General features: G+C 42.6%; 2 protein-coding genes across 19 annotated transcripts in view; one reads left to right on the forward strand and one right to left on the reverse strand.

Annotated features, from left to right (window-relative positions):
- Positions 1-11,493, forward strand: part of LOC139746538 (NADH dehydrogenase [ubiquinone] 1 alpha subcomplex assembly factor 3) — an 81,664-nt gene extending 70,171 nt beyond the window's left edge. For all 15 annotated transcript variants that reach the window (XM_071657872.1, XM_071657877.1, XM_071657873.1 and 12 more), the window contains one exon: positions 11,012-11,493. In XM_071657872.1, the coding sequence (XP_071513973.1) occupies positions 11,012-11,173 (162 nt within the window). In that variant the 3' untranslated portion in view covers positions 11,174-11,493. The remainder of the gene's footprint in view (positions 1-11,011) is intronic.
- The window catches only part of LOC139746536 (rho guanine nucleotide exchange factor 39-like), a 131,647-nt gene continuing 117,749 nt past the window's right edge, over positions 10,997-24,894 (reverse strand). For all 4 annotated transcript variants that reach the window (XM_071657866.1, XM_071657869.1, XM_071657867.1 and 1 more), the window contains one exon: positions 10,997-11,132. The gene's annotated coding sequence lies outside the window, so the exon portion shown is untranslated. The remainder of the gene's footprint in view (positions 11,133-24,894) is intronic.

A 24,894-nucleotide genomic window follows, 5' to 3' on the forward strand; every position in this document is an offset into this window, starting at 1 on the left:
GTATTCCTGGTAAATTATATGGGAGGGTATTGATTGAGAGGGTGAAGGCATGTACAGAGCATCAGATTGGGGAAGAGCAGTGTGGTTTCAGAAGTGGTAGAGGATGTGTGGATCAGGTGTTTGCTTTGAAGAATGTATGTGAGAAATACTTAGAAAAGCAAATGGATTTGCATGTAGCATTTATGGATCTGGAGAAGGCATATGATAGAGTTGATAGAAATGCTCTGTGGAAGGTATTAAGAACATATGGTGTGGGAGGCAAGTTGTTAGAAGCAGTGAAAAGTTTTTATCGAGGATGTAAGGCATGTGTACGTGTAGGAAGAGAGGAGAGTGATTGGTTCTCAGTGAATGTAGGTTTGCGGCAGGGGTGTGTGATGTCTCCATGATTGTTTAATTTGTTTATGGATGGGGTTGTTAGAGAGGTAAATGCAAGAGTTTTGGAAAGAGGGGCAAGTATGAAGTCTGTTGTGGAAGAGAGAGCTTGGGAAGTGAGTCAGTTGTTGTTCGCTGATGATACAGCGCTGGTGGCTGATTCATGTGAGAAACTGCAGAAGCTGGTGACTGAGTTTGGTAAAGTGTGTGAAAGAAGAAAGTTAAGAGTAAATGTGAATAAGAGCAAGGTTATTAGGTACAGTAGGGTTGACGGTCAAGTCAATTGGGAGGTAAGTTTGAATGGAGAAAAACTGGAGGAAGTAAAGTGTTTTAGATATCTGGGAGTGGATCTGGCAGCGGATGGAACCATGGAAGCGGAAGTGAATCATAGGGTGGGGGAGGGGGCGAAAATCCTGGGAGCCTTGAAGAATGTGTGGAAGTCGAGAACATTATCTCGGAAAGCAAAAATGGGTATGTTTGAAGGAGTAGTGGTTCCAACAATGTTGTATGGTTGTGAGGCGTGGGCTATGGATAGAGTTGTGCGCAGGAGGGTGGATGTGCTGGAAATGAGATGTTTGAGGACAATGTGTGGTGTGAGGTGGTTTGATCGAGTAAGTAATGTAAGGGTGAGAGAGATGTGTGCAAATAAAAAGAGCGTGGTTGAGAGAGCAGAAGAGGTTGTTTTGAAATGGTTTGGGCACATGGAGAGAATGAGTGAGGAAAGATTGACCAAGAGGATATATGTGTCAGAGGTGGAGGGAACGAGAAGTGGGAGACCAAATTGGAGGTGGAAAGATGGAGTGAAAAAGATTTTGAGTGATCGGGGCCTGAACATGCAGGAGGATGAAAGGCGGGCAAGGAATAGAGTGAATTGGAGCGATGTGGTATACCGGGGTTGATGTGCTGTCAGTGGATTGAATCAGGGCATGTGAAGCGTCTGGGGTAAACCATGGAAAGCTGTGTAGGTATGTATATTTGCGTGTGTGGACGTATGTATATACATGTGTATGGGGGTGGGTTGGGCCATTTCTTTTGTCTGTTTCCTTGCGCTACCTCACAAACGCGGGAGACAGCGACAAAGCAAAAAAAAGAAAAAAAAAATACATAAGTATACGTATGTAAGTAGGAGAGATAGCAAGAGAGCGTTATTGGATTACGTGTTAATTGACAGGCGCAGGAAAGAGAGACTTTTGGATGTTAATGTGCTGAGAGGTGCAACTGGAGGGATGTCTGATCATTATCTTGTGGAGGCTAAGGTGAAGATTTGTATGGGTTTTCAGAAAAGAAGAGTGAATGTTGGGGTGAAGAGGGTGGTGAGAGTAAGTGAGCTTGGGAAGGAGACTTGTGTGAGGAAGTACCAGGAGAGACTGAGTACAGAGAGACTGAGTACAGAATGGAAAAAGGTGAAAACAATGGAAGTAAGGGGAGTGGGGGAGGAATGGGATGTATTTAGGAAATCAGTGATGGAGTGCGCAAAAGATGCTTGTGGCATGAGAAGCATGGGAGGTGGGTTGATTAGAAAGGGTAGTGAGTGTTGGAATGAAGAAGTAAGATTATTAGTGAAAGAGAAGAGAGAGGCATTTGGACGATTTTTACAGGGAAAAAATGCAATTGAGTGGGAGATGTATAAAAGAAAGAGACAAGAGGTCAAGAGAAAGGTGCAAGAGGTGAAAAAGAGGACAAATGAGAGTTGGGGTGAGAGAGTATCATTAAATTTTAGGGAGAATAAAAAGATGTTCTGGAAGGAGGTAAATAAAGTGCGTAAGACAAGGGAGCAAATGGGAACTTCAGTGAAGGGCGCTAATGGGGAGGTGATAACAAGTAGTGGTGATGTGAGAAGGAGATGGAGTGAGTATTTTGAAGGTTTGTTGAATGTGTTTGATGATAAAGTGGCAGATATAGGGTGTTTTGGTCAAGGTGGTGTGCAAAGTGAGAGGGTTAGGGAAAATGATTTGGTAAACAGAGAAGAGGTAGTAAAAGCTTTGCGGAAGATGAAAGCCAGCAAGGCAGCAGGTTTGGATGGTATTGCAGTGGAATTTATTAAAAAAGGGGGTGACTGTATTGTTGACTGGTTGGTAAGGTTATTTAATGTATGTATGACTCATGGTGATGTGCCTGAGGATTGGAGGAATGCGTGCATAGTGCCATTGTACAAAGGCAAAGGGGATAAGAGTGAGTGCTCAAATTACAGAGGCATAAGTTTGTTGAGTATTCCTGGTAAATTATATGGGAGGGTATTGATTGAGAGGGTGAAGGCATGTACAGAGCATCAGATTGGGGAAGAGCAGTGTGGTTTCAGAAGTGGTAGAGGATGTGTGGATCAGGTGTTTGCTTTGAAGAATGTATGTGAGAAATACTTAGAAAAGCAAATGGATTTGCATGTAGCATTTATGGATCTGGAGAAGGCATATGATAGAGTTGATAGAGATGCTCTGTGGAAGGTATTAAGAACATATGGTGTGGGAGGCAAGTTGTTAGAAGCAGTGAAAAGTTTTTATCGAGGATGTAAGGCATGTGTACGTGTAGGAAGAGAGGAGAGTGATTGGTTCTCAGTGAATGTAGGTTTGCGGCAGGGGTGTGTGATGTCTCCATGATTGTTTAATTTGTTTATGGATGGGGTTGTTAGAGAGGTAAATGCAAGAGTTTTGGAAAGAGGGGCAAGTATGAAGTCTGTTGTGGAAGAGAGAGCTTGGGAAGTGAGTCAGTTGTTGTTCGCTGATGATACAGCGCTGGTGGCTGATTCATGTGAGAAACTGCAGAAGCTGGTGACTGAGTTTGGTAAAGTGTGTGAAAGAAGAAAGTTAAGAGTAAATGTGAATAAGAGCAAGGTTATTAGGTACAGTAGGGTTGACGGTCAAGTCAATTGGGAGGTAAGTTTGAATGGAGAAAAACTGGAGGAAGTAAAGTGTTTTAGATATCTGGGAGTGGATCTGGCAGCGGATGGAACCATGGAAGCGGAAGTGAATCATAGGGTGGGGGAGGGGGCGAAAATCCTGGGAGCCTTGAAGAATGTGTGGAAGTCGAGAACATTATCTCGGAAAGCAAAAATGGGTATGTTTGAAGGAGTAGTGGTTCCAACAATGTTGTATGGTTGTGAGGCGTGGGCTATGGATAGAGTTGTGCGCAGGAGGGTGGATGTGCTGGAAATGAGATGTTTGAGGACAATGTGTGGTGTGAGGTGGTTTGATCGAGTAAGTAATGTAAGGGTGAGAGAGATGTGTGCAAATAAAAAGAGCGTGGTTGAGAGAGCAGAAGAGGTTGTTTTGAAATGGTTTGGGCACATGGAGAGAATGAGTGAGGAAAGATTGACCAAGAGGATATATGTGTCAGAGGTGGAGGGAACGAGAAGTGGGAGACCAAATTGGAGGTGGAAAGATGGAGTGAAAAAGATTTTGAGTGATCGGGGCCTGAACATGCAGGAGGATGAAAGGCGGGCAAGGAATAGAGTGAATTGGATTGATGTGGTATACAGGGGTTGACGTGCTGTCAGTGGATTGAATCAGGGCATGTGAAGTGTCTGGGGTAAACCATGGAAAGTTGTTTAGGGCCTGGATGTGGAAAGGGAGCTGTGGTTTCGGGCATTATTGCATGACAGCTAGAGACTGAGTGTGAACGAATGGGGCCTTTGTTGTCTTTTCCTAGCGCTACCTCGCACACATGAGGGGGGAGGGGGATGGTATTCCATGTGTGGCGAGGTGGCGATGGGAATGAATAAAGGCAAACAGTGGGAATTGTGTGCATGGGTATATATGTATGTGTCTGTGTGTGTATATATATGTGTACATTGAGATGTATAGGTATGTATATTTGCGTGTGTGGACGTGTATGTATATACATGTGTATGGGGGTGGGTTGGGCCATTTCTTTCGTCTGTTTCCTTGCGCTACCTCGCAAACGCAGGAGACAGCAACAAAGCAAAATAAATAAATAATTTTTTTTTTTTTTGCCGCTGTCTCCCGTGTTTGCGAGGTAGCATAAGGAAACAGACGAAAGAAATGGCCCAACCCACCCCCATACACATGTATATACATACACGTCCACACACGCAAATATACATACCTACACAGCTTTCCATGGTTTACCCCAGACGCTTCACATGCCCTGATTCAATCCAGTGACAGCACGTCAACCCCGGTATACCACAACCGATCCTTGCCCTCCTTTCACCCTCCTGCATGTTCAGGCCCCGATCACACAAAATCTTTTTCACTCCATCCTTCCACCTCCAATTTGGTCTCCCACTTCTCCTCGTTCCCTCCACCTCCGACACATATATCCTCTTGGTCAATCTTTCCTCACTCATTCTCTCCATGTGCCCAAACCATTTCAAAACACCCTCTTCTGCTCTCTCAACCACGCTCTCTTTGTTTCCACACATCTCTTTTACCCTTACGTTACTTACTCGATCAAACCACCTCACACCACACATTGTCCTCAAACATCTCATTTTCAGCACATCCACCCTCCTGCGCACAACTCTATCCATAGCCCACGCCTCGCAACCATACAACATTGTTGGAACCACTATTCCTTCAAAAATACCCATTTTTGCTTTCCGAGATAATGTTCTCGACTTCCACACATTCTTCAAAGCTCCCAGAATTTTCGCCCCCTTCCCCACCCAATGATTCACTTCGGCTTCCATGGTTCCATCTGGTGCCAAATCCACTCCCAGATATCTAAAACACTTCACTTCCTCCAGTTTTTCTCCATTCAAACTTACCTCCCAATTGACTTGACCCTCAACCCTACTGTACCTAATACCCTTGCTCTTATTCACATTTACTCTCAACTTTCTTCTTTCACACACCTTACCAAACTCAGTCACCAGCTTTTGCAGTTTCTCACATGAATCAGCCACCAGCGCTCTACCATCACCGAACAACAACTGACTCACTTCCCAAGCTCTCTCATCCACAACAGACTGCATACTTGCCCCATTTTCCAAAACTCTTGCATTCACCTCCCTAACAATCCCATCTATAAACAAATTAAACAACCATGGAGACATCACACACCCTTGCTGGAAACCAACATTCACTGAGAACCAATCACTTTCCTCTCTTTCTACACGTACACATGCCTTAACCCTACATAAAAATTTTTATCTGCTTCTAACAACTTGCCTCCCACACCATATATTCTTAATACCTTCCACAGAGCATCTCTATGAACTCTATCATATGCCTTCTCTAGATCAGTAAATGCTACATACAAATCCATTTGCTTTTCTAAGTATTTCTCACATACATTCTTCAAAGAAAACACCTGATCCACACATCCTCTACCACTTCTGAAACCACACTGCTCTCTCCCAATCTGATGCTCTGTACATGCCTTCACCCTCTCAATCAATACCCTCCCATATAATTTACCAGGAATACTCAACAAACTTATACCTCTGTAATTTGAGCACTCACCTTTGTCCCCTTTGCCTTTGTACAATGGCACTATGCAAGCATTCCGCCAATCCTCAGGCACCTCACCATGAATCATTACATACATTAAATAACCTTACCAACCAGTCAACAATACAGTCACCCCCTTTTTTAATAAATTCCACTGCTGCACCATCCAAACCTGCTACCTTGCCGGCTTTCATCTTCCGCAAAGCTTTTACTGCCTCTTCTCTGTTTACCAAATCATTTTTCCTAACCCTCTCACTTTGCACACCACCTCGATCAAAACACTCTATATCTGCCACTCTATCATCAAACACATTCAACAAACCTTCAAAATACTCACTCCATCTCCTCACATCACCACTACTTGTTATCACCTCCCCATTAGCCCCCATTACTGAAGTTCTCATTTGCTCCCTTGTCTTACGCACTTTATTTACCTCCTTCCAAAACATCTTTTTATTCTCCCTAAAATTTAATGATACTCTCTCACCCCAACTCTCATTTGCCCTCTTTTTCACCTCTTGCACCTTTCTCTTGACCTCCTGCCTCTTTCTTTTATACATCTCTCACTCATTTGCATTATTTCCCTGCAAAAATCGTCCAAATGCCTCTCTCGTCTCTTTCACTAATAATCTTACTTCTTCATCCCACCACTCACTATCCTTTCTAATCTGCCCACTTCCCATGCTTCTCATGCCACAAGCATCTTTTGCGCAATCCATCACTGATTCCCTAAATACATGCCATTCCTTCCCCACTCCCCTTACCTCCTTTGTTCTCACCTTTTTCCATTCTGTACTCAGTCTCTCCTGGTACTTCCTCACACAAGTCTCCTTCCCAAGCTCACTTATTCTCACCACTCTCTTCACTCCAAAATTCTCTCTTCTTTTCTGAAAACCTCTACAAATCTTCACCTTCGCCTCCACAAGATAATGATCAGACATCCCTCCAGTTGCACCTCTCAGCACATTAACATCCAAAAGTCTCTCTTTTGCGCGTCCATCAATTAACACATAATCCAATAACGCTCTCTGGCCATCTCTCCTGCTTACTTGCATATACTTATGTATATCTTTTTAAACCAGGTATTCCCAATCACCAGTCCTTTTTCAGCACATAAATCTACAAGCTCTTCACCATTTCCATTAACAACACTGAACAACCCATTTACACCAATTATTCCCTCAACTGCCACATTACTCACCTTTGCATTCAAATCGTCCATCACTATAACCTGGTCTTGTGCATCAAAACTACTAACACACTCACTCAGCTGCACCCAAAACACTTGCCTCTCATGATCTTTTTTCTCATGCCCAGGTGCATATGCACCAATAATCACCCATCTCTCTCCATCAACTTTTAGTTTTACCCATATCAATCTAGAGTTTACTTTCTTACACTCTATCACATACTCCTGTTTCAGGAGTAGTGCTACTCTTTCCCTTGCTCTTGTCCTCTCACTAACCCCTGACTTTACTCCCAAGAGATTCCCAAACCACTCTTCCCCTTTACCCTCGAGCTTCGTTTCACTCGGAGCCAAAACATCCAGGTTCCTTTCCTCAGATATACACCTATCTCTCCTTTTTTCTCATCTTGGTTTCATCCACACACATTTAGACATCCCAATCTGAGCCTTCAAGGAGGATGAGCACTCCCCGTGTGACTCCTTCTTCTGTTTCTCCTTTTAGAAAGTTAAAATACAAGGAGGGAAGGGTTTCCAGCCCCCCGCTCCCGTCCCCTTTAGTCGCCTTTTACGACACGTGAGGAATGTGTGGGAAGTATTCTTTATCCTCTATCCCCAGGGATAGGGGAGAAAGATTTTGAGTGATTGGGGCCTGAACATGCAGGAGGGTGAAATTATGGACATGTGTATATATATGTATATGTCTATGTGTGTGTATATATATATATATATATATATATATATATATATATATATATATGTATATGTTGAGATGTATAGGTATGTATATTTTCCCACCACTCCTGTTTCAGGAGTAGTGCTACTCTTTCCCTTGCTCTTGTCCTCTCACTAACCCCTGACTTTACTCCCAAGAGATTCCCAAACCACTCTTCCCCTTTACCCTCGAGCTTCGTTTCACTCGGAGCCAAAACATCCAGGTTCCTTTCCTCAGATATACACCTATCTCTCCTTTTTTCTCATCTTGGTTTCATCCACACACATTTAGACATCCCAATCTGAGCCTTCAAGGAGGATGAGCACTCCCCGTGTGACTCCTTCTTCTGTTTCTCCTTTTAGAAAGTTAAAATACAAGGAGGGAAGGGTTTCCAGCCCCCTGCTCCCGTCCCCTTTAGTCGCCTTTTACGACACGTGAGGAATGTGTGGGAAGTATTCTTTATCCTCTATCCCCAGGGATAGGGGAGAAAGATTTTGAGTGATTGGGGCCTGAACATGCAGGAGGGTGAAATTATGGACATGTGTATATATATGTATATGTCTATGTGTGTGTGTATATATATATATATATATATATATATATATATATATATATATATATATATATATATATGTTGAGATGTATAGGTATGTATATTTGCATGTGTGGACGTGTATGTATATTTGAGTGTGTGGACGTGTATGTATATACATGTGTATGTGGGTGGGTTGGGCCATTCTTTCGTCTGCTTCCTTGCGCTACCTTGCTAACGCAGGAGACAGCGACAAAGTGAAAGAAAAAAATAAAAAATGATGGATTTGTATTTAGCATTTATGGATCTGGAGAAGGCATATGATAGAGTTGATAGAGATGCTGTGTGGAAGTTATTAAGAATATATGGTGTGGGAGGTAAGTTGTTAGAAGCAGTGAAAAGTTTTTATTGAGGATGTAAAGCACGTGAACAAGTAGGAAGAGAGGAAAGTAATTGGTTCTCAGTGAATGTTGGTTTGTGGCAGGGGTGTGTAATGTCTCCATGGTTGTTTAATTTGTTTATGGATGGGGTTGTTAAGGAGGTGAATGCAAGAATTTTGGAAAGAGGGGCAAGTATGCAGCCTGTTGTATATGAGAGAGCTTGGGAAGTGAGTCAGTTGTTGTTCGCTGATGATAAAGCGCTGGTGGCTGATTCGGATGAGAATGTGCAGAAGCTGGTGACTGAGTTTGATAAAGTGTGTGAAAGAAGAAAGCTGAAAGTAAATGTGAATAAGAGCAAGGTTATTAGGGACAGTAGGGTTGAGGGAAAAGTCAACTGGGAGGTAAGTTTGAATGGAGAAAAACTGGAGGAAGTGAAGTGTTTAGATATTTGAGAGTGAATTTGGCAGTGGATGGAACCATGGAAGCAGAAGCGAATCATAGGGTGGGGGAGGGGGCAAAAGTTCTGGGAGCATTGAAAAATGTGTAGAAGTTGAGAGTATTATCTTGGAAAGTAAAGATGGGTATGTTTGAAGGAATAGTGGTTCCAACAATGTTATATAGTTGCAAGGCTTGGGCTATAGATAGAATTGTGCGGAGGAGGGTGGATGTGCTGGAAACGAGATGTTTGAGGACAATATGTGGTGTGAGGTGGTTTGATCTAGTAAGTAATGAAAGGGTAAGAGAGATGTGTGGTAATAAAAAGAGTATGGTTGAGAGAGCAGAAGAGGCTGTTTTGAAATGATTTGGTCACATGGAGAGAATGAGTGAGGAAAGATTGACAAAGAGGATATATGTGTCAGAGGTGGAGGGAACGAGAAGTTGGAGACCAAATTGGAGGTGGGAAGATGGAGTGAAAAAGATTTTGAGTGATCGGGGCCTGAACATGCAGGAGGGTGAAAGGTGTGCAAGGGATAGAGTGAATTGGAACAATGTGGTATACTGGGGTGGATGTGCTGTCTGTGGATTGAACCAGGGCATGTGAAGCGTCTGGGGTAAACCATGGAAAGTTTTGTGGGGCCTGGATGTGGAAAGTGGGTTATGGTTTCGTTGCATTATAAATGACAGCTAGAGAATGAGTGTGAACAAATGTGGTGTTTGTTGTCTTTTCCTAGCATTACCTTGTGCACATGCAGGGGAAGGGGGTTGTTATTTCACGTGTGCTGGGGTGGCGACAGGAATGAGTAAGGGCAGACAGTATGAATTATGTTCGTGTATATATGTATATGTGTGTGTGTGTGTGTATATACATGTATACGTTGAGATGTATAGGTATGTATAGATGTGCGTGTGGACATGTATGTATATACATGTGTATGTGGGTGGATTGGGCCATTCTTTCATGTTTCCTTGCGCTACCTCACTAACGCGGGAGACGGCGACAAAGTATAATAAATGAATATATTGTTTTAGCTTGGTCCACTGCAGCTGAGAGGAGACGTGTTTGACACATTTGATAGCTTTCAGTAAGAAGTGAGGCTTGGGCGACTGTTTTCACTCAACTTTTATATCACATAGATACAGCATTGGTGATAATTGACATGACTAAGACTAGAAATATGCACTGTGCATACTTAAAGTTTTGAGTGAGATTAGCCAGTATGTTTGGAAAGGATATTGAAATTTTTCCAAAGCTTACTTTCATAACTTTATTTTTTCATAAACAAGCACAGTGATGGTGAATAGAATTAATGTCCTTAGAAATATTACACCTCACACACCAAACCATGGGAAGGAGAATGGTTAGGACATGTGGGCGTAGACACTGGAGGTATTTTTCTTTGAAAACATTCTAGCTCTTTACCTATCATCTGTTACCAAAGTCCTTTATCATCCTAGGATTCCAGAGAGAAAATTAAGAATAGTTGTTTCTTCCATGTGAATAAATGGCCTGGTAGCTCCTAATGTAGTAATTTTTCCATAATCACAAGTCAACTTATTCCTTGATGTTAATCTTCTTCACTTTCCACGCCACATAATACAAATGCCAAGTGGTCCTCCTGATCACGTAGGTTATCCAACAACCTGTATTTTTTTGGCTAGGTTATTGTGTATACATGATGTGCAGATTAACAACCATGTTGGTAATAGGGGTTACATCCAGAATGTTTTCCCACACATTGGTGATGGAGGAGATCCTTATGGTATCTAGTCAAAAAAGGTTAAATCAGCATGTATTGATGGGAAACCTCCTCAGTGGATCATTTGATGACAATAAGAGCACTTTAAGGGTTAATGAAAATTAGATCCATGTATTGTGAATCATTAAGGCATAAACCTATGAACTAATATTAGAGTAAATCATGAATGAATTTACCTCAAGAATTCATCTGAATGCTTATAGCACAATGTTTTACCTTGCAGGTCTTGCCAACTGAGTCAGCATGCACCACGTTTAATTTCTTAAATCAGGAACATCGCTGTGTGGCTGGTGCATTTATACCTCCTCTTTCTCTGTCTCTGACAGAGAATGATTTGGTAGAAGCTGAAAGGAAAAGAAAGAAACTCTTTGTTTCAGAAGATTAGGAAGTATTTCTGTTTAATTATTCTTTGCTCTTTATTAATACAGGGTGCCATGCTTTTCGTAAGATACATAAGATTATCTTTAGCACTTAAGTTTTTCTTTATTAGATTATATTTACTATTATTTCTTTATGAGATTATCTTTACTATTATTAAGTATTTCTTTTAACATTTATGACAATGCATGGTATATAAATGTATTCATATCCTCAGCTCTGAAGAATGCTTAAAGTTTCCTCTTTAGTGTATTTTCTACAATGTTGGCAAAAACCCAATCTCTTAAAGAATGAACCTGTATTATATGTAAATAAATATTAACTTTATGCAGACAATTTTTATTTTACATCTCATATGATAACCTTTAGAAATATTTTCAACTTTGACCTATGCGGACTTCCATACAGAAGAGTTTTTCTTAAATTTTTCTCATTTTATTAATTCCATGTGAAGGACCAGGTACATAAAACCTTTTTTATTCCTTCATACACACCCTCAACCCATGACCAATATGCTCTAAAGAAACATGAACTTTCTTCTTAATAATACTTTGCACATTAACCTTTTCACTGCTTTGATCATAGTACTTAGAAGCACTCATATTTCCCTTTACTGTACTTACTAAAGGCAGGCCAGTCTAGTAAATAATGTCTTTTTTTATTATATGCACTAGAGATGCTTAACTTTTATTTTCTTTAAGATTGATTGATCAGGTAAATAATGTTTTTCCTGAATTAGGAATAGTTTCTAAGTTCATATATAAATTTTTTTTTTTTTTTTTTGCTTTGTCGCTGTCTCCCACGTTTGCGAGGTAGCGCAAGGAAACAGACGAAAGAAATGGCCCAACCCACCCCCATACACATGTATATACATACGTCCACACACGCAAATATACATACCTACACAGCTTTCCATGGTTTACCCCAGACGCTTCACATGCCTTGATTCAATCCACTGACAGCACGTCAACCCCGGTATACCACATCGCTCCAATTCACTCTATGCCTTGCCCTCCTTTCCCCCTCCTGCATGTTCAGGCCCCGATCACACAAAATCTTTTTCACTCCATCTTTCCACCTCCAATTAGGTCTCCCTCTTCTCCTCGTTCCCTCCACCTCCGACACATATATTCTCTTGGTCAATCTTTCCTCACTCATTCTCTCCATGTGACCAAACCATTTCAAAACACCCTCTTCTGCTCTCTCAACCACGCTCTTTTTATTTCCACACATCTCTCTTACCCTTACGTTACTTACTCGATCAAACCACCTCACACCACACATTGTCCTCAAACATCTCATTTCCAGCACATCCATCCTCCTGCGCACAACTCTATCCATAGCCCACGCCTCGCAACCGTGTTGGAACCACTATTCCTTCAAACATACCCATTTTTGCTTTCCGAGATAATGTTCTCGACTTCCACACATTCTTCAAGGCTCCCAGAATTTTCGCCCCCTCCCCCACCCTATGATCCACTTCCGCTTCCATGGTTCCATCCGCTGCCAGATCCACTCCCAGATATCTAAAACACTTCACTTCCTCCAATTTTTCTCCATTCAAACTCACCTCCCAATTGACTTGACCCTCAACCCTACTGTACCTAATAACCTTGCTCTTATTCACATTTACTCTTAACTTTCTTCTTTCACACACTTCACCAAACTCAGTCACCAGCTTCTGCAGTTTCTCACATGAATCAGCCACCAGCGCTGTATCATCAGCGAACAACAACTGACTCACTTCCCAAGCTCTCTCATCCCCAACAGACTTCATACTTGCCCCTCTTTCCAAAACTCTTGCATTCACCTCCCTAACCACCCCATCCATAAACAAATTAAACAACCATGGAGACATCACACACCCCTGCCGCAAACCTACATTCACTGAGAACCAATCACTTTCCTCTCTTCCTACACGTACACATGCCTTACATCCTCGATAAAAACTTTTCACTGCTTCTAACAACTTGCCTCCCACACCATATATTCTTAATACCTTCCACAGAGCATCTCTATCAACTCTATCATATGCCTTCTCCAGATCCATAAATGCTACATACAAATCCATTTGCTTTTCTAAGTATTTCTCACATACATTCTTCAAAGCAAACACCTGAGCCACACATCCTCTACCACTTCTGAAACCACACTGCTCTTCCCCAATCTGATGCTCTGTACATGCCTTCACCCTCTCAATCAATACCCTCCCATATAATTTACCAGGAATACTCAACAAACTTATACCTCTGTAATTTGAGCACTCACTCTTATCCCCTTTGCCTTTGTACAATGGCACTATGCACGCATTCCGCCAATCCTCAGGCACCTCACCATGAGTCATACATACAGTATATAACCTTACCAACCAGTCAACAATACAGTCACCCCCTTTTTTAATAAATTCCACTGCAATACCATCCAAACCTGCTGCCTTGCCGGCTTTCATCTTCCGCAAAGCTTTCACTACCTCTTCTCTGTTTACCAAATCATTTTCCCTAACCCTCTCACTTTGCACACCACCTCGACCAAAACACCCTATATCTGCCACTCTATCATCAAACACATTCAACAAACCTTCAAAATACTCACTCCATCTCCTTCTCACATCACCACTACTTGTTATCACCTCCCCATTTGCGCCCTTCACTGAAGTTCCCATTTGTTCCCTTGTCTTACGCACTTTATTTACCTCCTTCCAGAACATCTTTTTATTCTCCCTAAAATTTAATGATACTCTCTCACCCCAACTCTCATTTGCCCTTTTTTTCACCTCTTGCACCTTTCTCTTGACCTCCTGTCTCTTTCTTTTATACATCTCCCACTCAATTGCATTTTTTCCCTGCAAAAATTGTCCAAATGCCTCTCTCTTCTCTTTCACTAATACTCTTACTTCTTCATCCCACCACTCACTACCCTTTCTAATCAACCCACCTCGAACTCTTCTCATGCCACAAGCATCTTTTGCGCAATCCATCACTGATTCCCTAAATACATCCCATTCCTCCCCCACTCCCCTTACTTCCATTGTTCTCACCTTTTTCCATTCTGTACTCAGTCTCTCCTGGTACTTCCTCACACAAGTCTCCTTCCCAAACTCACTTACTCTCACCACCCTCTTCATCCCAACATTCACTCTTCTTTTCTGAAAACCCATACAAATCTTCACCTTAGCCTCCACAAGATAATGATCAGACATCCCTCCAGTTGCACCTCTCAGCACATTAACATCCAAAAGTCTCTCTTTCGCGCGCCTGTCAATTAACACGTAATCCAATAACGCTCTCTGGCCATCTCTCCTACTTACATAAGTATACTTATGTATATCTCGCTTTTTAAACCAGGTATTCCCATATTAAATTATGGTATATATATATCCCTGGGATAGGGGAGAAAGAATACTTCCCACGCATTCCTCACATGTCGTAGAAGGCGACTAAAGGGGACGGGAGCGTGGGGCCAGAAACCCTCCCCTCCTTGTATTTTAACTTTCTAAAAGGGGAAACAGAAGAAGGAGTCATGCGGGGAGTGCTCATCCTCCCCGAAGGCTCAGATTGGGGTGTCTAAATGTGTGTGGATGTAACCAAGATGAGAAAAAAAGGAGAGATAGGTAGTATGTTTGAGGAAAGGAACCTGGATGTTTTGGCTCTGAGTGAAACGAAGCTCAAGGGTAAAGGGGAAGAGTGGTTTGGGAATGTCTTGGGAGTAAAGTCAGGGATTTGTGAGAGGACAAGAGCAAGGGAAGGAGTAGCACTACTCATGAAACAGGAGTGGTGGGAGTATGTGATAGAGTGTAAGAAAGTAAATTCTAGATTGATATGGGTAAAACTGAAAGTTGATGGAGAGAGATGGGTGATTATTGGTGCATATGCACTTGGGCATGAGAAGAAAGATTATGAGAGGCAAGTGTTTTGGGAGCAACTGACTGAGTGTGTTAGTGGTTTTGATGTACAAAACTGGGTTATAGTGATGGGTGATTTGAATGCAAAGGTGAGTAATGTGGCAGTTGAGGGAATAATTGGTATACATGGGGTGTTCAGTGTTGTAAATGGAAATGGTGAAGAGCTTGTAGATTTATGTGCTGAAAAAGGACTGGTGATTGGGAATACCTGGTTTAAAAAGAGAGATATACGTAAGTATACATATGTAAGTAGGAGAGATGGCCAGAGAGCATTATTGGATTACGTGTTAATTGACAGGCGCGTGAAAGAGAGACTTTTGGAAGTTAATGTGCTGAGAGATGCAACTGGAGGGATGTCTGATCATTATCTTGTGGAGGCGAAGGTGAAAATTTGTATAGGTTTTCAGAAAAGAAGAGAGAATGTTGGGGTGAAGAGAGTGGTGAGAGTAAGTGAGCTTGGGAATGAGACTTGTGTGAGGAAGTACCAGGAGGGACTGAGTACAGAATGGAAAAAGGTGAGAACAAAGGAGGTAAGGGGAGTGGGGGAGGAATGGGATGTATTTATGAAAGCAGTGATGACTTGCGCATAAGATGCTTGTGGCATGAGAAGCATGGGAGGTGGGCAGATTAGAAAGGGTAGTGAGTGGTGGGATGAAGAAGTAAGATTATTAGCGAAAGAGAGGAGAGAGGCATTTAGACAATTTTTGCAGGGAAAAAAGGCAAATGAGTGGGAGATGTATAAAAGAAAGAGGCAGGAGGTCAAGAGAAAGGTGCAAGAGGTGAAAAAAAGGGCAAATGAGAGTTGGGGTGAGAGAGTATCATTAAATTTTAGGGAGAATAAAAAGATGTTTTGGAAGGAGGTAAATAAAGTGCGTAAGACAAGGGAGCAAATGGGAACATCAGTGAAGAGGGCTAATGGGGAGGTGATAACAAGTAGTGGTGATGTGAGAAGGAGATGGAGTGAGTATTTTGAAGGTTTGTTGAATGTGTTTGATGATAGAGTGGCAGATATATGGTGTTTTGGTCGAGGTAGTGTGCAAAGTGAGAGGGTTAGGGAAAATGATTTGGTAAACAGAGAAGAGGTAGCAAAAGCTTTGTGGAAGATGAAAACCGGCAAGGCAGCGGGTTTGGATGGTATTGCAGTGGAATTTATTAAAAAAGGGGGTAACTGTATTGTTGACTGGTTGGTAAGGTTATTTAATGTATGTATGATTCATGGTGAGGTGCCTGAGGATTGGTGGAATGCTTGCATAGTGCCATTGTACAAAGGCAAAGGGGATAAGAGTGAGTGCTCAAATTACAGAGGTATAAGTTTGTTGAGTATTCCTGGTAAATTATATGGGAGGGTATTGATTGAGAGGGTGAAGGCATGTGCAGAGCATCAGATTGGGGGAGAGCAGTGTGGTTTCAGAAGTGGTAGAGGATGTGTGGATCAGGTGTTTTGCTTTGAAGAATGTATGTGAGAAAAACTTAGAAAAGCAAATGGATTTGTATGTAGCATTTATGGATCTGGAGAAGACATATGATAGAGTTGATAGAGATGCTCTGTGGAAGGTATTAAGAATATATGGTGTGGGAGGCAAGTTGTTAGAAGCAGTGGAAAGTTTTTATCGAGGATATAAGGCATGTGTACATGTAGGAAGAGAGGAAAGTGATTGGTTCTCAGTGAATGTAGGTTTGCGGCAGGGGTGTGTGATGTCTCCATGGTTGTTTAATTTGTTTATGGATGGGGCTGTTAGGGAGGTGAATGCAAGAGTTTTGGAAAGAGGGGCAAGTATGCAGTCTGTTGTGGATGAGAGAGCTTGGGAAGTGAGTCAGCTGTTGTTCGCTGATGATACAGCGCCGGTGGCTGATTCATGTGAGAAACTGCTGAAGCTGGTGATTGAGTTTGGTAAGGTGTGTGAAAGAAGAAAGTTGAGAGTAAATGTGAATAAGAGCAAGGTAATAATATTAGGTACAGTAGGGGTGAGGGTCAAGTCAATTGGGAGGTAAGTTTGAATGAAGAAAAACTGGAGGAAGTGAAGTCTTTTAGATATCTGGGAGTGGATTTGGCAGCGGATGGAAACATGGAAGCAGAAGTGAATCATAGGGTGGGGGAGGGGGCGAAAATCCTGGGAGCCTTGAAGAATGTTTGGAAGTCGAGAACATTATCTCGGAAAGCAAAAATGGATATGTGTGAAGGAATAGTGGTTCCAACAATGTTGTATGGTTGCGAGGCGTGGGTTATGGATAGAGTTGTGCGGGGGAGGGTGGATGTGCTGGAAATGAGATGTTTGAGGACAATATGTGGTGTGAGGTGGTTTGATCGGGTAAGTAATGTAAGTGTAAGAGAGATGTGTGGAAATAAAAAGAGCGTGGTTGAGAGAGCAGAAGAGGGTGTTTTGAAATGGTTTAGTCACATGGAGAGAATGAGTGAGGAAAGATTGACCAAGAGGATATATATGTCGGAGGTGGAGGGAACGAGGAGAAGAGGGAGACCAAATTGGAGGTGGAAAGATGGAGTGAAAAAGATTTTGTGTGATCGGGGCCTGAACATGCAGGAGGGTGAAAGGAGGGCAAGGAATAGAGTGAATTGGAGCGATGTGGTATACCGGGGTTGACGTGCTGTCAGTGGATTGAATCAGGGCATGTGAAGCGTCTGGGGTAAACCATGGAAAGCTGTGTAGGTATGTATATTTGCGTGTGTGGACGTATGTATATACATGTGTATGGGGGTGGGTTGGGCCATTTCTTTCGTCTGTTTCCTTGCGCTACCTCGCAAACGCGGGAGACAGCGACAAAGTATAATAAAAAAAAAATAATAATATATGTGTGTGTGTGTGTGTGAGAAAGTACTGTATCCCTGGGGATAAGGGAGAAAGAATACTTCCCACATATTCCCTGTGTGTTGTAGAAGGCGACTAAAAGGGAAGGGAGCGGGGGGCTGGAAGTCCTCCCCTCTCATTTTTTTTTTCCCCCCCCCCCAAAGGAAGAAACAGAGAAGGGGGCCAGGTGAGAATATTCCCTCAAAGGTCCAGTCCTCTGTTCTTAACGCTACCTCACTAACGCGGGAAATGGTGAATAGTATGAAAGAAAGAGAAAGTACCAGGAGAGATTGAGTGTTAAATGGCAATATGTAAGAGCAAATGCCGTTAGGGGAGTGGGTGAGAAATAGGATGTATTTAGGGAAGCAGTGATGGCATGTGCAAAAGATGCTTGCCTTCAACCATTCTTGGCCCAGCCCCACAGGAAAGAGCATCGCAACCCCCCACTTCAGCAAGGTAACACCAGGAAAACAGGCAAAAAAGGCCACATTCGTTCACACTCAGTCTCTGTTTGTCATGTGTAATACACTGAGACCACAGCTCACTATTACCCATCCAGGCCCCACCAATCTTTCCATGGTTTACCCCAGACGCTTCACATGCCCTGGTTCAGTCCATTGACAGCATGTCGACCCCAGGATACCACATTGTTCCAATTCTCTCAAATCCTTCCACGCCTCTCACCCTTCTGCATTTTCAGGTCACGATTGCTCAAAATCTTTTTCTCTCCATCCTTCCACCTCCAGTTTAATCTTCCGCTTCTCCTTCTTCCCTCCACCTCTAATACATATATCCTCTTTGTCAATCTTTCCTCACTCATTTTCTCCATATGTCCAAACCATTTTAACACACCCTCTTCTCTCTCTCAACCACACTCTTTTTATTTCCACACATCTCTCTTATCCTTTCATTACTTACTCGATAAAACCAACTCACACCACATATTGTCCCCAAACATATCATTTCCACCCTGCTCCGTACAACCCTATCTATAGCCCATGCCTCGCAACCATATAACACTGTTGGAACTACTATTCCTTCAAACTTACCCATTTTTGCTCTCCGAGATAACATTCTCTCCTTTCACACACTCTTCATTGCTCCCAAAACCTTTGCCCCTTCCCCCACCCTGTGACTCACTTCCACTTTCATGTTTCCATCTGCTACTAAGTCCACTCCCAGATATCTAAAACACTCCACTTCCTGCGATTTTTCTCCATTCAAACTTACATCCCAATTAACTTATCTCTCAACCCTACTGAACCTAATTACCTTGCTCTTATTCACATTTACTCTCAACTTTCTCCTTTCACACTTTTCCAAACTCAGCCACAAGCTCCTGCAGTTTCTCACATGAATCAACCACTAGAGCTGTATCATCGGCGAACAACAACTGACTTCCTTCCCAGGCCCTCTCATCCCTAACATTCTGCATACTCACCCCTCTCTCAAAAACTCTTGCATTTACCTCCCTAACCACCCCATCCATAAACAAATTATACAACCATGGGGACAACACACACCCCTGCCACAGACTGACCTTCACTGGGGACAAATCACTGTCCTCTCTTCCTACTCGTACACAAGCCTTGGTAAAAACTTTTCACTGCTTCCGGCAACTTACCTCTCGCACCATATACTCGTAAAACCTTCCACAAAGCATCTATATCAACCCTACCATGTGCCTTCTCCAGATCCATAAATGCCACATACAAAGCCATATGTTTTCTAAGTATTTATCACAAACATTCTTTAAAGCAAACTCCTGATCCACACATCCTCTACCACTTCTGAAACCACACTGTTCTTCTCCAATTTGATGCTCTGTACATGTTTTCACCCTCTCAATCAATATCCTCCCATATAATTTCCCAAGAATACTCAACAAACTTATGCCTCTGTAGTTTGAACACTCACCTTTATCCCCTTTCCCTTTCTACAATGGAACTATGTATGCATTCTGCCAATCCTCAAGCACTTCACCGTGGTCCATACATACATATATATATTATCCCTGAGGTAGGAGAGAAGGAATTCTACCTCTGTATTCTTTGCCTGTCATAAAAGGCAACAAAAGGTAGTGTGAGCATGGGGCTGGAAAGCCTCATCTTCTTATTACAATTTCTAAAAGAAGAAAGAGGAGCCAGGCAGGGAGTGCTCATCCTCCTCTAAGGCTCAGATAGGGGTGTATTCAACTGAATGTGTGGCTTTAATCAAAATGAGCAAAGAGGAGAGAAAGGTAGTACATTTGAGGAAAAAACCCGGATGTTCTGGCTCTGAGCAAAATGAACTTTAAGAGTAAAGGGGAAGAATAGTTTGGAAATGTCTAAGTTAGGGGTTGATGAAAGGACAAGAACTAAGGAAGGAGTAGCACTACTGAAGCAGGAGCTGTGGGAGTGTATGATAAAGTGTATGGAAGTAAGTTCTAGATTGATGTGGGTAAAACTGAAAGTGGATGGCAAGAGATGTGTGATTACTGGTGATTATGCACTTGGCCAAAAGAAGATCATGAGAGGCAAGAGTTTTGGGAACAGCAGAGTGTGTGTGTGTCAGGAGTTTTGGTGCATGGGAAAGGGTATTAGTGATGGGTGACTTAAATACAAAGGTAAGTAATGTGGCAGTTAAGGGTATATTTGGTTCACATAGGGTTTTCAGTGATATAAATGGAAATGGTGAAGAGCTTGTGGAGTTATGTGCTGAAAAAAGATTGCAAACTGCTGATCCAGTTTCTTAATCAGCTTACCGTGCTGTTCAGTCAAATGTATTCCAGCAAACAATCAACAAGCCTTTGCTTTTGTTTAAGACAGGAGCTCACTCATTTGTAGAAATCTAAGAGGCTTCTTACACATGATCTTTCCCTAAAACCTTGCTTTCACTCACGTAAGTAGTTTCCCTCTGCAGAAAGTCACCCATTTACTTTCTCATCTTTTTTTCATAAAGACAATGGTGTGTAGTTCAGTACCTGTTCCCAGTCTCCTTTCTTACATTTAGGTATGAAGTTTGCCCTTTTCCAGTCCCTTGGCACTTTAATTCTTGCCAGTGACATTTTGAACTATATTTAGAGAGGTTAATCGAGTGTATCTGCACACACCTTTCGGCAAATAATGGTGAAATTTCATCAGGACCATAAGCCTTGTATCGGTCAAGTATGGATGTTTTTATAAAAGGAGGTTGGGAGTTAACATGAACAAAATTAGCGTAATGTGTATGAGGGTGGCAAGACAGGATGGTCTGAATCGAGATTGAATGGAGAGTGCTTCATGTAACTGAGAATGGACATAGCAGTAAATTAAACAAAGGAGGAGAAGTGAGTCATGGAGTAAGAAAAGGCTAAGGTCCTGGATGCAATAATAAGTGTGTAGGAGGGAGAGGTCATTCTCAGCACAAAGTGTATATCTTAAGGTACTGTGGTTCTGACAGTGTCGTATGGATGCAAGTCTTAGGCTCTTAAACACAAAAGAAAGGGAGTGGATATGTTGAAAATGATATGCCTCATGGTGTGAGGTGGGTTAATTGTTCAAGGAATGACAGCTGACCAGGGTGTGTTAGAATGGTTTGGCTTTTAGATTTTCCAAGAGATTCCCAGTAACTCTGCAAAGTTATTACAGAACAGGGGGTTACAAGAAAATTTTAGTACATGTATATGAAAAAACACAGATGGCCGTCCAACTTCTAATACAGAGTCCAAAACACTTAAGCTTAAATTTTTTTTTCCTGCTCTCAACACCCTGTCTCAATCTTAAAATGACATCTACATTCTGAGAAGAGCATTTAGGGCAGTCTTTTTCAAATATTTTAGTCAAAGACTATCTCCACATCTAGTTTTGAACCAATATATGTTCTACATTACAGTTAATTACTGTTGCCCACGTCAGTGAGATAGTGCAAGGATACAGATGAAGAATGGCCCAACCCCTCACATACACATATATATACATAAACGCCCATACATGCACATATACATACATATACATTTCAACATATACATATGTATACATACACAGACATACATATATACACATGTGCATATTCATACTTGCTGCCTTCATCCATTCCCGTCACCACCCCTCCACACAAGAAACATCATCTCCCCCAGTGAGGTAGCACCAGGAAAAGACAAAAAGGCCACATTCGTTCACACGATCCCTTTCCACATCCAGGCCCCACAGACCCAATATAAATCCATAAAATCTTGTAATTTTCCTTAAACAGGTCTGTAAGAAAGTTTCCAAACTATTTTTTTTTTTTGCTTTGTCGCTGTCTCCCGCGTTTGCGAGGTAGCGCAAGGAAACAGACGAAAGAAATGGCCCAACCCACCCCCATACACATGTATATACATACGTCCACACACGCAAATATACATACCTACACAGCTTTCCATGGTTTACCCCAGACGCTTCACATGCCTTGATTCAATCCACTGACAGCACGTCAACCCCGGTATACCACATCGCTCCAATTCACTCTATTCCTTGCCCTCCTTTCACCCTCCTGCATGTTCGGGCCCCGATCACACAAAATCTTTTTCACTCCATCTTTCCACCTCCAATTTGGTCTCCCTCTTCTCCTCGTTCCCTCCACCTCCGACACATATATCCTCTTGGTCAATCTTTCCTCACTCATTCTCTCCATGTGACCAAACCATTTCAAAACACCCTCTTCTGCTCTCTCAACCACGCTCTTTTTATTTCCACACATCTCTCTTACCCTTACGTTACTTACTCGATCAAACCACCTCACACCACACATTGTCCTCAAACATCTCATTTCCAGCACATCCATCCTCCTGCGCACAACTCTATCCATAGTCCACGCCTCGCAACCATACAACATTGTTGGAACCACTATTCCTTCAAACATACCCATTTTTGCTTTCCGAGATAATGTTCTCGACTTCCACACATTCTTCAAGGCTCCCAGAATTTTCGCCCCCTCCCCCACCCTTTGATCCACTTCCGCTTCCATGTTTCCATCCGCTGCCAGATCCACTCCCAGATATCTAAAACACTTCACTTCCTCCAGTTTTCCTCCATTCAAACTCACCTCCCAATTGACTTGACCCTCAACCCCACTGTACCTAATAACCTTGCTCTTATTCACATTTACTCTTAACTTTCTTCTTTCACACACTTTCACACACGCTGTCTTCCGCGTTAGTGAGGTAGCGCAAGGAAATAGACGAAAGAATGGCCCAACCCACCCACATACACATGTATATACATACATGTCCACACATGCACATATACATACCTATACATCTTAACGTATACATATATATACACACACAGACAAATACACATGTACATAATTCATAGTCTGCCCTTATTCATTCCCGTTGCCACCCCGCCACACATGAAATGACAACCCCCCTCCCCCCGCATGTGCGCGAGGTAGCGCTAGGAAAAGACAGCAAAGGCCACATTCATTCACACTCAGTCTCTAGCTGTCATGTATAATGCACCAAAACCACAGCTCCCTTTCCACTTCCAGGCCTGACAAAACTTCCCATGGTTTACCCCAGAAGCTTCACATGCCCTGTATCTATATATATCATCCCTGGGGAGAGGGAAGAATGAATACTTCCCATGTATGCCCTGCATGTTGTAGAGGGCGACTAAAAGGGAGGGAGCAGGGGGCTGGAAATCATCCCCTCTCGTTTTTAATTTTCCAAAAGAAGGAACAGAGAAAGAGGCCAAGTGAGGATTTCCCTTAAAGGCTCAGTCCTCTGTTTTTAACGCTACCTCGATAAAACAGGAAATGGCGAATAGATCTGGGTTTAAAATAACCAGAGGTTTGAAGCGCAACATAGATTATTTATTTTTTTTTATTCATACTTAGTCGCTGTCTCCCGCATTAGTGAGGTAGCGCAAGGAAACATACGAAAGAATGGCCCAACCCACCAAAATACACATGTATATACATAAACACCCACCCACGCATATATACATACCTATACATTTCAACGTATACATACACAGACATATACATATATATACACAGGTACATATTCATACTTGCTGCCTTTATCCATTCCTGTTGCCACCCTGCCACACATGAAAAACAGAACCCTACCCCCTTCTCATGCGTGCGAGCTAGCGCTAGGAAAAGACAACAAATGCCACATTTGTCCACACTCAGTCTCTAGCTGTCATGTGTAATGCACCGAAACCACAGCTCCCTTTCCACATCCAGGCCCCACAAAACCCCCCTCAGCCCACATGCCTTAGTTCAATCCACTGACAGCACGCAAACCCCGGCACACCACATCGCTCCAATCCATTCCACTCCCTGCACGCCTTTGACCCTCCTCTATCTTCAGGCCCCGATCGCTCAAAATCTTCTTCACTCCATCCCCCACCTCCTACTTGGTCTCCCACCTCTCCTCGTTCTCTCCACCTCTGCCACATATATCCTCTTTGTCAATCTTTCCCCACTCATTCTCTCCATGTGATCAAACCATTTTAATACACCCTCTTCTGCTATCTCAACCACACTCTCCTTAATACCACACATCTCTCTTACCCCCCCCCCCACCGTCCAAACCACCTCACATCACATGCCGCCCCCAAACACCTCACCCCCAACACATCCACCCTCCTCCGCACAACCCCTTCCATAGCCAATGCCTCACAACAACACGTCATTGCTGGAACCATGATTCCTTCAAACACATCCATTTTTGCTATCTGAGATAATGTTCTTTCCTTCCACACATTATTCAACGCTCCTAGAACCTTCACCCCCTCCCCCACCCTGTAACTCACTTCCGCTTCCATGATTCCATCCGCTGCTAAATCCAATCCCAGATATCTAAAACACTTCACTTCCTCCAGTTTCTCTCCATTCAACCCCACCTCCCAATCAACTTGTCCCTCAACCCTACTGAACCTAATTACCCAACTCTCATTCACATTTACTCTCAGCTTTCCTCTCACACATTACCAAACTCAGTCACCAACTTCTGCAGTTTCTCACTTGAATCAGCCACCAGTTCTGTATCATCAGCAAACAACAACTGTCTCA

The sequence above is a fragment of the Panulirus ornatus genome, chromosome 65, assembly GCF_036320965.1.
Source record: "Panulirus ornatus isolate Po-2019 chromosome 65, ASM3632096v1, whole genome shotgun sequence".
Classification (NCBI taxonomy): Eukaryota; Metazoa; Arthropoda; class Malacostraca; order Decapoda; family Palinuridae; genus Panulirus; species Panulirus ornatus.